The sequence below is a fragment of the Octopus sinensis genome, linkage group LG3, assembly GCF_006345805.1.
Source record: "Octopus sinensis linkage group LG3, ASM634580v1, whole genome shotgun sequence".
Classification (NCBI taxonomy): Eukaryota; Metazoa; Mollusca; class Cephalopoda; order Octopoda; family Octopodidae; genus Octopus; species Octopus sinensis.
In genome coordinates this window covers 148,935,861-148,951,345 of record NC_042999.1, presented here as the reverse complement: position 1 = coordinate 148,951,345, position 15,485 = coordinate 148,935,861, and the positions used below count along the sequence as shown (strand labels likewise).

Below are 15,485 nucleotides of genomic sequence, written 5' to 3'. Positions count from 1 at the left end.
TATGAATATATTTTAGAGGGGTCAATATATTTGTAAATATATTTTAGTAATACCCTTATATTGATACACTTACTAATAAATATATTCTTTAACTCACTAATTGTCTCCAAACTTTTAGATACGGGTTCTGAGTTGACAATATTTTGACCAGACTGAATGTTTCAAAAGTTTAGGTTTGTGTCGTTTAATTAATTTTACTTCATATTTCTACATTTATTGCCTTATTTGTATGTATGTTAATATTCTTTTTAATAATTTCAATTACTTTTGTCAATTTGATAAACTTTGTTATGAAAACAACTTTCCTGGCATGTTTTTTAATATTCTTTACCAAATAGAAAATTGCGTCTTATTGCGTTGAAAAGGTGCTAAGTCGAAAAAATTAAATTTGTGATTTTTAAACATTTACAGAAGAAAATCCGGTTTCTTTTTATTAACGACAAATCGTTTAAAAGTAATCTAATTGCTCTGTGAGATCCAAATATCAGCAAAATAACTTTTTCTTTCCATTTTTATACAGTTATTTGATTCCCCACCACCACTACACACACAAAGAAGTATATCTGCTTTTGATTTAAAGGGCGGATTAAACCCACACCCCTTAATTTACCTGACAGATAGGTGAGATCAAATTTAGAATGTTTTATGAATCAAGAATTTTGGATTTATCTGGATGGATAGTGAATAGTTTAGCCCTAGATTATACCACGTCCAGCAGCACTATGATCAAAGGCGTTCTAGCCATGGCCATCTCATCTTTTCAGTCATAGTTTATTGCAGACTACATTTTTCCAGTACGTATTCTGGATCTTTTCGGTTTGAATGGCAGTTTTTTTAAAATAATTTCCACGTAACTAAACACTTTTAAACTTCGTATACTGGTAGAATGTGTTTATAAAACATTTTTTTCTCTTGGCTTTATTGGGAAAATTCTATAGTTTGTAAGATATATTTGTTGTTGTTATTTCTGCAATTTCAACCAATCAATGACGTCTATTGAGGTAAAAAAAACATTCTGTGCCGTATGAATATGTCCCTCGTTTAAGAAACAGATTGGATTTATTTACATTTGTGAAGAAAAACAAGATACCCTTCCCCCACCCCTAATCCTACCCTTAAAACAGATTGAAATGCAATAGATCGATACTAGGGTCATAATTATGGGTGACAATTTCATATGTCACCGCTAGAAAAAACTGCCGTTCAAACCGAAAAGATCCCGTATTCTCTTTTTAAAGACAGCAGAGGACTATTCAAGAGGGGGGGCATACCTACTCAAGTGTGCCATCCTCGGTCCCCTCCTCCACCCGAATTTGTTTCCTCGTAGCTTCTAGGAACATAGATATTTGTAAATGAAACGTTCTATGGTGTAGATTCCGATTATATAGGATTTTGAGGGGAAACGTTTTACTGAGGACGGGGAGAGGAGTTTCAGAAAATTTAGGATTTGGGGGGAAAACGTTTTACTGGGGACGGGGAGTGGAGTTTCAGAAAATTCACACCAGTTGACTTTATTTCTTCATGTAGGGAATAACGACCGTACGTAAGGAGTTGGTGACAAATGTCTCCTTTTTACGCCTTTTAATTTTCTATAAATACCTTTCAAATTATGTATAATACGATTATATTGGAAATTAATAGGGAAAAAAATTGGTGGGTTCACATCACAATGAAACTTGAAATTTTAAAAAAAATTGGTATGTTTGTCAGTATATACGTGTACAAGCCCACCATTTTTTTTATTTTTTTCTCTCTTTTCTTTTCATAAATTCTGATATAACTATAATCTATACCATGAGAGATATTTGTAGAAATTTCTTTAAAAAAAGTACCCATTTTTCTGAAAGTTAGGAAGAAACAAAATCAACCTTTGTGAATTTTTCAGAAAGTCCCCTCCCCACTCTTGAAAAAACATTTTTATTGCAAATTCTGATACAATCAAAATCTGCATAATCTGAAGCAGATTTGTAAAAATTTTAATTAAAAAATATGCATTTTCATGGACGTTATGAGCAAACAAAGTCAGTGAGGTACACTTGTGTAGGGATGCCTGAAAGGAATTTGGTTACTATTTCTAGCAAGTGAACCAAACACATATTGGCTCCTATGAGAAGTTGTTGATCTTGCACCAGCAATATCTGTTATGATTCATACCAGATTAGAAAATGTTTCCTGAGCATATACAGAAACATGTTCAACCTAAACACATAATATACATAGATGTGCAATTTGTATTACTATTCTTAAGTAATTTATATAATTTGATTGTCACTCTTTGATATATCAAACAATGGTAATATGCTAACAAATAATGACATTAAGCTGCATGATTTAACATCATTACCTGGTCTTTTGATGTCTTTAACAGAGTCCACTCTGGTGCAGGCATTCAACCAGACACCAATTTCCTTCCTGCCTATATTTTTCCTCGAGACATTTACTTGCACATATCGAGGGCGGGGTACACTGCAACAGTCTGAATGGGCCTGTTAAGTTCTTGGACACTGCCCATATTTCCTTGACTAACTTTTAAAATTTAGTTCAGTGCTCCACTAATAAATTAATCTATTAATTTTAACACTTTAGCATTCAAACCGGTGAGAACCAGCCTCTCACACCTAAAATCATGGCTGTTGCCAGTGCCACCTGACAGGCTCCCATGCCAGTGGCACGTAAAAAGCACCCACTACATTCTCGGAGTGGTTGCCATCAGGAAAGGCATTCAGCTGTAGAAACCTTGCTAGATCAGATTAGAACCTGGTGCTGTCTACTGGTTTGTCAGTCCTCAGTCAAATTGTCCAACCCATGCCAGCATAGAAAGCGGATATTAAACTACCATCATCATCAAAATCTCAAAGTTACAAGATAATGCATGATTAATTTATGACAATGTAAATGCATAAGCTTTACATTTGATAGAATAATCTGAATGCTAAAGGCTTAAACTTGGAGGCACGTGGCTTAGTGGTTAGGGTGTCAGCATCATGATCGTAAGATTGTGGTTTCGATTCCTGGACCGAACAACGCATTGTGTTCTTGAGAAAAACACTTCATTTCACGTTGCTCCAGTCCACTCAGCTGGCAAAAATGAGTAACACTGCAATGGACTGGTGTCCTGTCCAGCTGGGGAACACATATGCCATAGAAACCGGGAAAACGGACCCATGAGCCTGGCTAGGCTTTAAAAAGGGCGCATTTACTTTATTATTTTAAAGGCTTAAACTTAGAAATTGAAGAAACAAAACTAAATGCTGCAATGTGTTGTCTTCCTGTGAAGGTGCATGGCTTAGTGGTTAGGGTATTTGGCTCATGATCACAAAGTTGTGAGTTCAATTCCTAGCAGTGCATTGTGTCCTTGAGCAAGATACTTTATTTCAAGTTGCTCCTGTCCACTTGGCTGGTGAAAAAATGTTGTACCTGTATTTCAAAGGGCCAGCCTTGTCACATTCTGTGTCTCACTATACCTCCCTGAGAACTACATTAACCCTTTCATTACTGTATTTATTTTGAGATTCTCTGTTTTTCTCTCAATTATTTTAAATGTAACAAAGAATTTAGTAAAATTACTTAGTTATCATTCAGCTAGTGTTAGGAACATTAATTGTGACTAAGGTTTGGTGAAAGATTTTAATTCAGAACTTTTGAAAACAAAGAATTTGTACTACAGAGTGAAGACCAGTTTCAGCCAGGTTAGTAACGAAAGGGTTAAGGGTACATGTGTCTATGGATTGCTCAGCCACTTGCACATTAATTTCACAAACAGGCTGTTCCATTGGTTGGATCAAGCAATGGAGTGCTGGTTGTCTTTCTGATCATTTCCACCAATCATAAGATTTGTGAAGAGAACCACTATTATTAACTCTTAAATTTGTTTTTGATTCTTTATTCAGAAATATTTATCTGGCTTGTATCAGAGATGATCATATCTTACCAAGATGCGGACTAGCTGTAGAGAACGAGAATTTTCTTCAACCGCTTGTATATCACACAAGTCTAGTACTCCCATGAGAAGAGAAGCCAGTCTAAGCACTCCTACATTAACTGTAACTGCTTCAGAGCCTAGACACAGGTCCAAGAAACAAGAACCACCAGAGTCTTCAGAAATTGATTTTTATATAATCAAACAGAAATTTCTGGAGGAATTAGAATCAAAGACACGACTTGGTTATTCAAAGAAAACTGTGAGTCCTACTTTAGCACAGTTACGACTTACACCAGGTAAAGCAAAAAATTTTATTGTCTTTTTGTTTTGTTTTGCTGTTTTCTTATAAATTTACTAGGCATTAAAGAGATTAGACCCAAAACAGTCACCCCATTAAAAGTGCCATCTGAAGGAGGCCTTCAACCATTGCCCCCACCCCCACCAGCTACACTATTATTTATCCAGTATGCCCTTCCTTTTTTTCAAGATAGTAAGGCGATTTGAGAGAGATTTGGCTGCTATTTCTAGCAGATTGCATGCTTGTAATGTGACTCTCTCTCTCTCTCTCTCTCTTCTCTCTCTCTCTCATTGGATCATTTTAGCACAGAAAGAGAGATTAGACTCAAAACGGTCACCCCATTAAAAGTGCCATCTGAAGTGGGCCTTCAACCATTGCCCCCACCCCCATTTGCTACACTATTATTTATCCAATATGTCCGTCCCTTTTTTCAAGATAGTAATATGTGATTTGAGAGAGATTTGGCTGCTATTTCTAGCAGATTGCATGCTTGTGATGTGACTCACTCTCTCTCTCTCTCATTGGATCATTTTAGTACAGAAAGAGTGGAGTGGTAATCGGCACTTTGAACTACAGAAAACAAATTAACATTTTATGGTTATAATACACTCATATCTTACAGGTCGACCTATTGAAGAAAAACGTAAAATACTTATTGATAAACATGCTGCTGCCAAACAAAATTCCAATAAACTTGCTGTTGGTGGTGGTGTCTCCATTTGGCCAGATATGGCAAAGATGAGATTAAACAAGTTTGACCTACTCCAACTGATAACCCTTTTCATTATCCTCATTTTTGTTGCTGCCTACTTCTTTTTCAAAATTCATGGTAAGAAACTTTATTTCATTAACCCTTTTGTTACCGTATTTCTGTTGAAATGCACTGCCTTTATTTCAATTAATTTTGAAAATAATGGAAATTCATAATTTAACACCTGTTTTCCATGTAAGCATGGGTTGGTTGGTTTGACAGAAGCCAGCCAGCTGGAGAGCTGCACCAGGTTCCATTCATCTGTTTTGGCATGGTTTCTATGGCTTGATGCTCTTCCTAATGCCAGCTATTTTACAGAGTGTATTGATGCCTTTTATGTAGCGCCGGCATGAGTGCATATTATGTGGCACTGGAACAGGTGCTCTTTACATGGAGTTGGCACAGATGCTTGCCACCCTGACTGGCTTCCGTGCCGGTGGCACGTAAAAAGCACCCACTACACTCACGGAATGGTTGGCGTTAGGAAGGGCATCCAGTTGTAGAAACACCACCAGATCAGACTGGAGCCTGATGCAGCCTCCTGGCTTCCCAGACCCCGGTCGAACTGTCCAACCCATGCTAGCATGGAAAACGGACGTTAAACGATGATGATGATGATGGCATGGGTCCTTTTTATATGGCATTGGTATTGGTGAATTTAATGAAATTACTATAAACATTAAGCTGGTTTTTGGAACATAAATTAATATGAAATTTTGGTGGAAGATTAAAACTGAGGTCAGTACTCTAAGTATCATTATCTTTTCTTTCAGGTTATACATTTACAAAATTACAGATGTTATCTGAGAAACTAAATAATTTTTCCATCAGTCATCCAATTTTAATATCTTCTGATTACAACAAATTCCACGACAGTGTAGTCTTCTGGCATGCAGATTTTCTAAATTTGTTGGTGAGTATTTCTTTTCAAATTTCAATGGTAAATGACAATGTGAATAAGGTATTGAACTGTCTGTTCGTAGATCATGTGCTCAAATCTCTTCCACCACAAGGTCCAGTCCTTATGGCTTGTGTGTCTCGATGACCTTGAGAGCTATGCTAGCTGAGCACAAACTCCTGGTAATACCTCCTGTGCTGGACAGGTCAAAGCATAGAGGCTAGAATAATATGGGCCACCACTTCCGAGTGGTTAAAAATGGATCTGTATAGGGCTACTCTATGATAATTTAAAATTTGTTGGTGAGTATTTCTTTTCAAATTTCAATGGTAAATGACAATGTGAATAAGGTATTGAATTGTCCATTCGTAGGTCATGTGCTCAAATCTTTTCTACCATGAGGTCCAGTCCTTATGGCTTGTGTGTCTCGATGACCTTGAGAGCTATGCTAGCTGAGCACAAACTCCTGGTAATACCTCCTGTGCTGGACAGGTCAAAGCATAGAGGCTAGAATAATATGGGCCACCACTTCCAAGTGGTTAAAATGGATGTGTATAGGGCCACACAGAAGCATTTATGATAATTTAAAATCAGCAAGGCATGGGAGAGGAAAGCATTCCCTCAGAAAAACACACGAACCCACAAAAGAGGTAGAAAGGCAGGCCAGAGTCAAGAACAATGGAACAAAAACATCAATGGCCAATGCTTCATTGGAGACAAAAGACTTAAGTAATAAGTCAAATTTATTGCAGCTGTTTTATTGTGTATTTAGTGAGACACTCTATCTTAACAGTTGGTAGAGGTCCACTGCACTAAACTGCTGTCCTCTCCTAGAAAAGATTTCTTCTCATTTACATAATTCCACAGAAACTTGAATATAACTCTAGTCATATACTGACCCCATGGACATCAACAACAACCTTCTCCAAACAGGAATTGACTCCAATCTCCAGTAGCTTCACATAGCTGTCTGAATTGAACCTAAGGCCTTATTCAAAGATGTGAGGACGAATTCCGGTGTGTGGACACAGTCAGAGTCAGTTGTGGCCTCTTCTGCTGGCCATGGTTTTCTAATCTCCATTGCTGCTGTCTGTATCTTGTCTTACAGCCTATACAGTGTTCACAGAGCATTGAGCAGTAGTCATGATGTCAGCATTTTAATGCCCAGTGCAAATCATGATGCAAATAATTTTTTTCCAATATTCAGATGGTTTCCAGTCCTCCATATCAGCTAACTTTTTCTCAACTACGACTTTAATCTTTATGCTCTACAATACCATTCACTGTTCACCAATGCATCAAGCTGTTCTGAAAAAAAGAAGGCAAAAAGATCATCAAATTTAGCTCAAATGCCCTGTATGTATATGAGTATGTGTTTGTCCCCCACCATTGGTTTGTTTACATCCCTATAATTTAGCAGTTAGGCAAAAGTAACCAATAGAATAAGTACTAAGGGGATGAAATTTGTCCAACTAAATCCTTCAAGGCAGTGCTCCAGCATGGCTGCAGTCCAATGATTAAAACAAGTAAAAGAAAAGAAATATATATATATATATATATATATATATATCATCATCATCATCATCATCGTTTAACGTCCGCTTTCCATGCTAGCATGGGTTGGACGGTTCAACTGGGGTCTGGAAGCCCGAAGGCTGCACCAGGCCAGTCAGATGTGGCAGTGTTTCTACAGCTGGATGCCCTTCCTAACGCCAACCACTCCGAGAGTGTAGTGGGTGATTTTATGTGCCACCGACACAGGTGCCAGACGAGGCTGCAGACGGCCACGCTCGGATGGTGTTTTTTTATGTGCCACCGACACAGGTGCCAGACGAGGCTGGCAGACGGCCACGCTCGGATGGTGTTTTTTTATGTGCCACCGACACAGGTGCCAGACGAGGCTGGCAGACGGCCACGCTCGGATGGTGTTTTTTATGTGCCACCGACACAGGTATATATATATATGAGGGAATATTATTCCAAACTTACAGGGAAAAATTAAATTTAGAAATACTAAATCAAATTTCACAAAATATATATAAATTAGGAAAAAAAACACCTTTTATCAATTCAATAATGAAAAATTAAATTATACCATTTAGAAAAATTATATATTATATTATATTATAAACTGTATACATTTGGTAGAATAACAAATATATTTTACCAAATATGTATGGTTTGTTTATTATTTTGCACATTACTTAATCATTGTTATGTCTTTTATCTTATATCTAATCTTTCTATAATATGTAATTTTTCTAAATGGAATAATTTAATTTTTCATTATTGAATTGATAAAAGGTGGGTTTTTTTCTAATTTATATATATATTTATATAGATAGATAGATAGATAGATTCACACACACGTGACAAGCTTCTACACAGTTTCCATCTGCCAAATTCCACTCATGATGTATTGGCTAATCTGATGCTGTAGTAGAAGACACTTTCCGAGATGTTGCACAGTGATATCAAAAATAGAATCACCTGGTTGCAAATTTCACTTTGCAGCCAGGTGATTGTGCATCCATACCTATGTCTATAATGAAAGATCTAATTGCAGGAAGAGACACCCAGTCCTTTGTAGCATTAAAAAGAAAGCATGTGAAAATAACACTGTTGTTGTTGATGATGATGATAACAGTTTTGATAATATGGTATGTGAAGTAAATATAATTCTCTTTTCTTCTTTTAGGCAGAGATAACTGAATCATTTGATATGTCACATCCCTCTCGGCGTTACCAAATCTATATTTTGTTGTACATATGTGGTGTTATGCTTCTGTTTTATTACCTCTTTGAAAGTATTTATGCTAAAAACAAATTGTCACCAAACAGAATCAGACGATGGTATGACTCATTGATATCTATTTAAATCTGTATCTATATGTGGGGTTTTTTTTTTCTATTTATTACTTTCTGAAAAATACAGCAAAATTGTATTTTCACCAAATAGAATGAGATGGTGGTGTGATTCTTTGAAGCGGCAAGCTGGCAGAATCATTAGCATGCCGGGCAAAATGCTTAGTGGTATTTCGTCTGCCACTACGTTCTGAGTTCAAATTCTGCCGAGGTTGACTTTGCCTTTCATCCTTTCAGTGTCGATTAAATAAGTACCAGTTATGCACTGGGGTCAATATAATCGACTTAATCCGTTTGTCTGTCCTTGTTTGTTCTCTCTGTTTGTAGCCCCTTGTGGATAGTAAAGAAATAGGTGTGATTCTTTGATAACTTTTTAAACTGAGTCATCAGATAAATTTTCCTTTTTTTTTTCTACTTGGTATGATGCCAGTGCTGGTGGCACATAAAAAACACCATTCAAGTATGGTCGATGCCAGTGCCTCCTGACTGCCTCCCATGCCAGTGGTACATAAGAAGCACCATTCAAATATGGTCAATGCTAGTGCTGCCTGACTAGCTCCCATGCCAGTGGCACATAAAAAGCATCACTCGAGCATGGTCGATGGCAGTGCTGCCTGACTGGCTCCCATGCCAGTGGCATGTAAAAAGCATCGTTCAAGCGTCGTTGATGCTAGTGCCTCCTGACTGGCTCCTGTGCCAGTGACATGTAAAAAGCACCATTCGAGCGTGGTCAATGCCAGTGCTGACTATACATCCTCTGCACTTCTCCTTACCCTAGCTACTATACTTTTACTGTAACCAGTTCCAGCTCTGACTAATTGAAATTGTTAATGGAGGTAAATTGGCAGAATTATTAGAGCCTCAAATAGAATACTTATTTAAACCCTTTGCTTCATATAGAACATAGGCTTTCGGTGACTTTTCTCCTCTTTTCCTCGTCTCAGTCTTGTTGGTTTTGAATTGTCTTTGATGCTCCCATAATCATCATCCTGATCATTTAACATCTGCTCTCCATGCTGCTGTAGGTTGGATGTTTGACCTGGAGCTGGCCAGCAGAGAGTTATCCAAACTCCAACTGTCTGTTGTGGCATGGTTTCTACGGCTGGATGTCCTTCCTAACGCCAGTCACTTAGCAGAATGTGCTGGATGCATTAATGTAGTGCCAGTACAGGTGCATTAATGCAACACCAGCATGAGTGATTTTTAAGTGGCGCCAACACCTGAAAGTACAAGCCTGTATGTGTGGAAGACAGCAACTTTTCTTAGCTTGACAAGTCTTATCAAGTACAACTAATCACCACATCTCCCTGTAACTTGTCATTTCCTCAGTGAGGCCCAGCTTCCGAAGATCCTTTCTCACTACTCCGACTCACATCTTGCTGGGTCTACCCTTCAACAGGTACTCTTCCCAATTAGAGCTTGTGCTATTTTTTTAGGTAGGAGCATTAGCCCTACACTACTGGCATTCTGTTGGTTATGATGACAAGGGTACCACTTGATCCAATCAATGAAACAGTCTACACGTAAAATTAATATGTGAGTGACTGAGCACTCCACAAACCTGCATACCCTTAACATAGTTCTCATGGAGGTTCAGCATGACACATAAAATGTGACAAGGCTGATTACACTATAGATATCATAATTACATGCTTAGTCCTATGGATCCTTATGAGCTGAAGAGGATTAGCAGACCAACCTTTTATGAATCTTCAGGTCTAAATATAGCAAATTATTTTTAAATATAAACCTGAAAACAATAAAATATATTTTGTATGTATCTCATGGTTACTAAAATAATTATCAACATTTAATAATAAAAAAAAACGAAAAGTTTATGACAATATTGTATGATGTTATTTAACCCTTTTGATACCAATCTGGCTGAAACTGCCTCTGGCTCTGTAGTACAAATGTCTTGTTTTCAAAAGCTCTGAATTAAAATCTTCCACCAAACCTTAGTCACAATTTATGTTCCTAACCCTAGCTTAATGATAACTAAGTTATTTTACTAAATTCTTTGTTATATTGTAAATTAATTGGAAGAAATACAGAGCATCTTGATAAGAAATATGGTAACAAAAGGGTTAAAAATACATAAGTGGAAAAAGAGCAAATTGTTTCATGGGAAGATTCACATTTCTATTAATTATGTATTCCAGGGTTTCCATATTGGCTGTCATTATCTGCTGGACTGCTTTGATGCTGTTTCTCTTGAAATCTGCTCAGAACCTAGAGGGCTTGATTGAATCGAATGTCCACTATTTAAACGAAGTTATGGTAATTATTAGTAATAATTTCTTGCGTGGTTTTATCTTTAATGAGAATGAGTTTACATTGGTGTAGACATGGCCATGTGGTTGAGATGTTTGCTTTCCAACCACATCATTTTTGGTTCAGTCCCACTGTGCAACACTTTGAGCAATGCCTTCTACTATAGCCACAGGCTGGCCTAAGCCTTGTGAGTGAATTTGGTAGAGAAATACTGAAACGACTGTTTTATGTATGTATATGTCTGTCTGTTTATGCTTGCATATATATCTGTGTGCTTGTTTATATATACAATTGCATGTGAGAAAGTATGACGGGCAGTGTTCTGCTCTGTTTGTCCTGTCAAAAAATCATCCAGATACTTCATGCCTTTAAAGCTGTGTAGAATAAGTGATCTCTTCTTTGCAAAACAGGTGAAGGTTAGCATCAGGAAGTGCATCCAGCTATAAAAGACTACCTTAAATAAAATGTTCATGCAACATGCAAGCATGAAAACACATGTAGATAAATGAACATATATGTAAAATACACACACATACACACATCATCATCATCATTTAATGTCCATTGTCCATGTTGGCATGGGTTGGACAGTTTGACCAAGGCTAGTAAGCTGAGGGGCTGCACCAGACTCTAGTCTAATTTGACATGATTTCTACAGCTTCATGCCCTTCCTAATGTCAACCACTCCTAGAATGTAATGGGTTCCACTGGCACAAGTGCCATTTGCATGACCAGTATCTCCACAACTATGGTTTAACTTGGCTTGACAGGACTTCTCAAGCACAGCATGATACCAAAGGTCTCGGTCATTTGTAATTGCCACCTTGATGCCCAACATTCAAAATATGCTCTTTACGTACCAGTTACGTGACACCAGCAGTGGCCATGGCTACAATTTCACTTGGCTTGATGGGTCTTCTCAAGCATGGCATATTACCAAAGGTCTTGGTCACTAATTATTGCCTCTGTGAGGCCCAAAGTTTGATGGTCATGCTTCACTACCTCGTCCCATGTCTTCCTGGCTTTACCTCTACCACAGGTTCCCTCCACAGTTAGAAATTGGCACTTCTTTACACAACTGTCCTCACCCATACACACACACACCATGTTGAACTGCTGAAATCTACAAGTTTTTTCATTCTCTCTTTATTTTCTCTTACTCCTTTCTGTTGAAGAGTGTAGGCTCGAAACATAAAAAACTTTTTCATTTTCCCAAGCATCAAACTAATGCATTTGGTTGTTCATACACCTGTTTTCGTCTTTTGTTTCACTATAAATTTCAACTATATATATATATATATATATATATGTATGTATGTATGAGTGTGTATTTGTATATCAAACAAAACGGCAGAAGATTTGGTAGGGTTCTCCTTCAGCAAGACCTGTGTTGTTTGAAAAATGTGACAGAAAGAGTAGAGATAAAATTGCCATTGGAAATAGAGTTTCTGACATTTCAGACAGAGTTCAGAGTTTAGACAACATGGGGGGAAATTGTATATGTGTGTGCATATACACCATTTTGAATGTTAAATATCAGATCAGTTTTGAAGAAGTATTTTGTATAGCCTCGTCTGGCACCTGTGTCGGTGGCACATAAAAAACACCATCCGAGTGTGGCCGTTCGCCAGCCTCGTCTGGCACCTAAAATCACCCACTACACTCTCGGAGTGGTTGGCGTTAGGAAGGGCATCCAGCTGTAGAAACACTGCCAGATCTGACTGGCCTGGTGCAGCCTTCGGGCTCCCCAGACCCCAGTTGAACCGTCCAACCCATGCTAGCATGGAAAGCGGACGTTAAACGATGATGATGATGTTGATGAACCTTCATTTGTTTGTTTGTATAAAATTTAAATTATTTATCGAATTTTATTTCTAGGGAATGATTCTTTCAAAACAACACGATACAGCATATTTCCAGAATGTTCTGTTTTACTGGCGAACCAGATGTCTACCCCCATCCAGCCGAGGCACCCTCAGAATCTTTGACATCATGTCAATTCGAGATTTCACATTTTACCTGCAATATTACAGCCTACCCCTGTTTACAGTTTTAGTGTCACCAGTTATACGTCTTGTTATGACCCTTTATTCAATGTATAGCGTAACGTGATTGATGAAGGAGATGGCTAACAAAGACTCTAAAGCCATAAAATTCTTTTTTATATCTGTACAGAGATATTTATGACCTTCAGTGAAACACTGATTTAATGGATTGTTATTATACATGTGTTATAAGAAGTTTTGAAGTAAATCTTTTATTCAATAAGCTAGGATAATTAGTGAGAATATACAACAGTATAAATGATATGAGATTTATAAGGAAACATCAAGTCAAGGATTAAGATTTATCATAAGATTAAGTAAAGACTCACATTTATCATAACATTTGTCACCACTGCACAAGCACCTCTACTTGCTTGCAGGGTAAGTTTGAGAGGCAGCAACTTTCCTGTGGCCTTTTCCCTGGCTACAGTTTCAAGTGATATTCCCAGTCTACCTGCACCAGTAACAAATGGCTCCGGGCTTCGTCCCTGGCACTTGAAGCACCGGCTCATGAATGGTCACTGTCGCTCCATGGCAGTTTTCCCTCCTCATTCTTTACCGGTTGTTGCACTACGTCACAGGCTTTTGCAGCTACCAACACCACTGCCTTCTGCCTGGTGTTTTGTGTTGACATGTGGCCTTGAGCAATGAGCTCGCTCATCGTCATTTTCTCACTACCTGGCAGTTGTTGCAGTCACAGTGATATGTCGTTGGGAAAGCAATTTACAAAGACCAGATGTGCCTCCTTCTCTAGACCCTCTCCAGTAAAAACAGATAGCATGACCAGTCTCCGAACCTCAGCAGCACACTCATCGACCTGTTCCCAGCTTAGCAGATCCTTTCAAGTTCAGGGCCGTGAGGCCTGCTACATCATCGATGCCTTGTAGCCTGGCCACCACCTTGATCTTACGGATCCAGGTGATTACATCTCCTTCACCACAGAAAGGTCTGACGGCATCGCAGCTGATTCTTATCTTCATTGCCATCTTGTAGAAGGGGACAATAACAATGGAAAAATATATTTATACACGAGAGCCAAAATAGCTTGTGGTACGAAGGAACTGTGATATGAGGAATAAAATACAGTTCAACTACCTCTCGTTGGTTGTCCAGCTGTGGTAAGTCCAAACATGTGCCCTACCCATCTCACCTAATGTGAATAGTCTTTCAGCTTTGTACATAAAGTTGCAGTGAAGCCACCAATTCCTATGTGGTTAAACTGTCTATTGGTCCAAAATCAATCAACTTAGAAACAGAATTTCTATAACCTATGTTGGATTGTTCATATACTGATGTTGTATTTCATTGAGAGACTGATGTTGGTTCTAACCCAATGCTGCTACTCTTACAAGGTAAACAAGATTTCCTTGAATGAGGATGAAGACCACAGAACTAGCATGTTATTGCATAAGAAATATTTCACTATTCAAATTTGTATTGATTTACACAAAAATCAGCTCAGATTCTCTGGTACTTAAAAGCATCTGATGTTCAGAGTTGGGTTTTGTTGCTGTTGGTGTAATGTTCATATTTCATGTCTCTGAAGATGAAAAGATTAGTAACTTTACACTTTGTGGGTCCTGAGGTGGTTTATTAGGTCAGTGTGAGCGTAAAATCCATGGATACAGTGGTGGGATGTAATAGCAGGCGCAGAACCTCATGGGAATCATGCTTTCTGTGCAGCCAGCATTCAGTCAGGTTTGGCTATATGTCTGCACTTGTACATACAGGACTTGAGAAAGTCTCTCTCTCTCTCTCTATATATATATATATACACACCATTCATCACATATCTGAGGATTCGGAGGGACTTTTAAGCTCTGGCAACGATCACGCTCGGATGGTGCTCTTAGCACTCCACTAGCACAGATGCTAGTCATCAAATTTGATTTTGATTTCACTTGCCTCAACAGGTCTTCGCAAGCAGTGTTTAGTGTCCCATGAAGGAAAGGTACGCATAAGTGGGCTGGTTACACCCCTTGCATAGGCCACGAGGTTATGGTCTCACTTCGCTTGCCGGGTCTTCTCAAGCACAGCATATTTCCAAAGGTCCTGGTCATTAGTCATTGCCTCGGTGAGGCCTAATGTTTGACGGTCATGCTTTACCACCTCAACCCAGGTCTTCCTGGGTCTGCCTCTTCCACAGGTTCCCTCAACCGCTAGGGTGTAGCACTTTTTCACACAGCTTTCCTCATCCATTCTCGCCACATGGCCATACCAGTGCAGTCGTCTCTTGCACACCACATCTGATGCTTCTTAGGTCCAACTTTTCTCTCAAGGTACTTACACTCTGTCGAGTATGCACACTGACATTACACATCCATCAGAGCATATTGGCTTCATTCCTTGCAAGCTTACACATGTCCTCAGCAGTCACAGCCCATGTTTCACTGCCATGTAGCATGGCTGTTCGTACATGTGCATCATACAGT

General features: G+C 38.5%; 1 protein-coding gene across 1 annotated transcript; it reads left to right on the top strand.

The window, feature by feature from the left end:
- Positions 1 to 29: 29 nt before the first annotated feature.
- On the top strand, positions 30 to 14,997 carry LOC115209945. Its single transcript, XM_029778584.2, has 7 exons — positions 30 to 173; positions 3,891 to 4,218; positions 4,843 to 5,049; positions 5,745 to 5,884; positions 8,568 to 8,722; positions 10,897 to 11,014; positions 12,887 to 14,997. Exons 2-7 carry the CDS (start codon positions 3,936 to 3,938, stop codon positions 13,118 to 13,120), a joined length of 1,137 nt encoding a protein of 378 aa, XP_029634444.1. The 5' UTR covers positions 30 to 173; positions 3,891 to 3,935; the 3' UTR covers positions 13,121 to 14,997.
- The last annotated feature ends 488 nt before the right edge of the window (positions 14,998 to 15,485 follow it).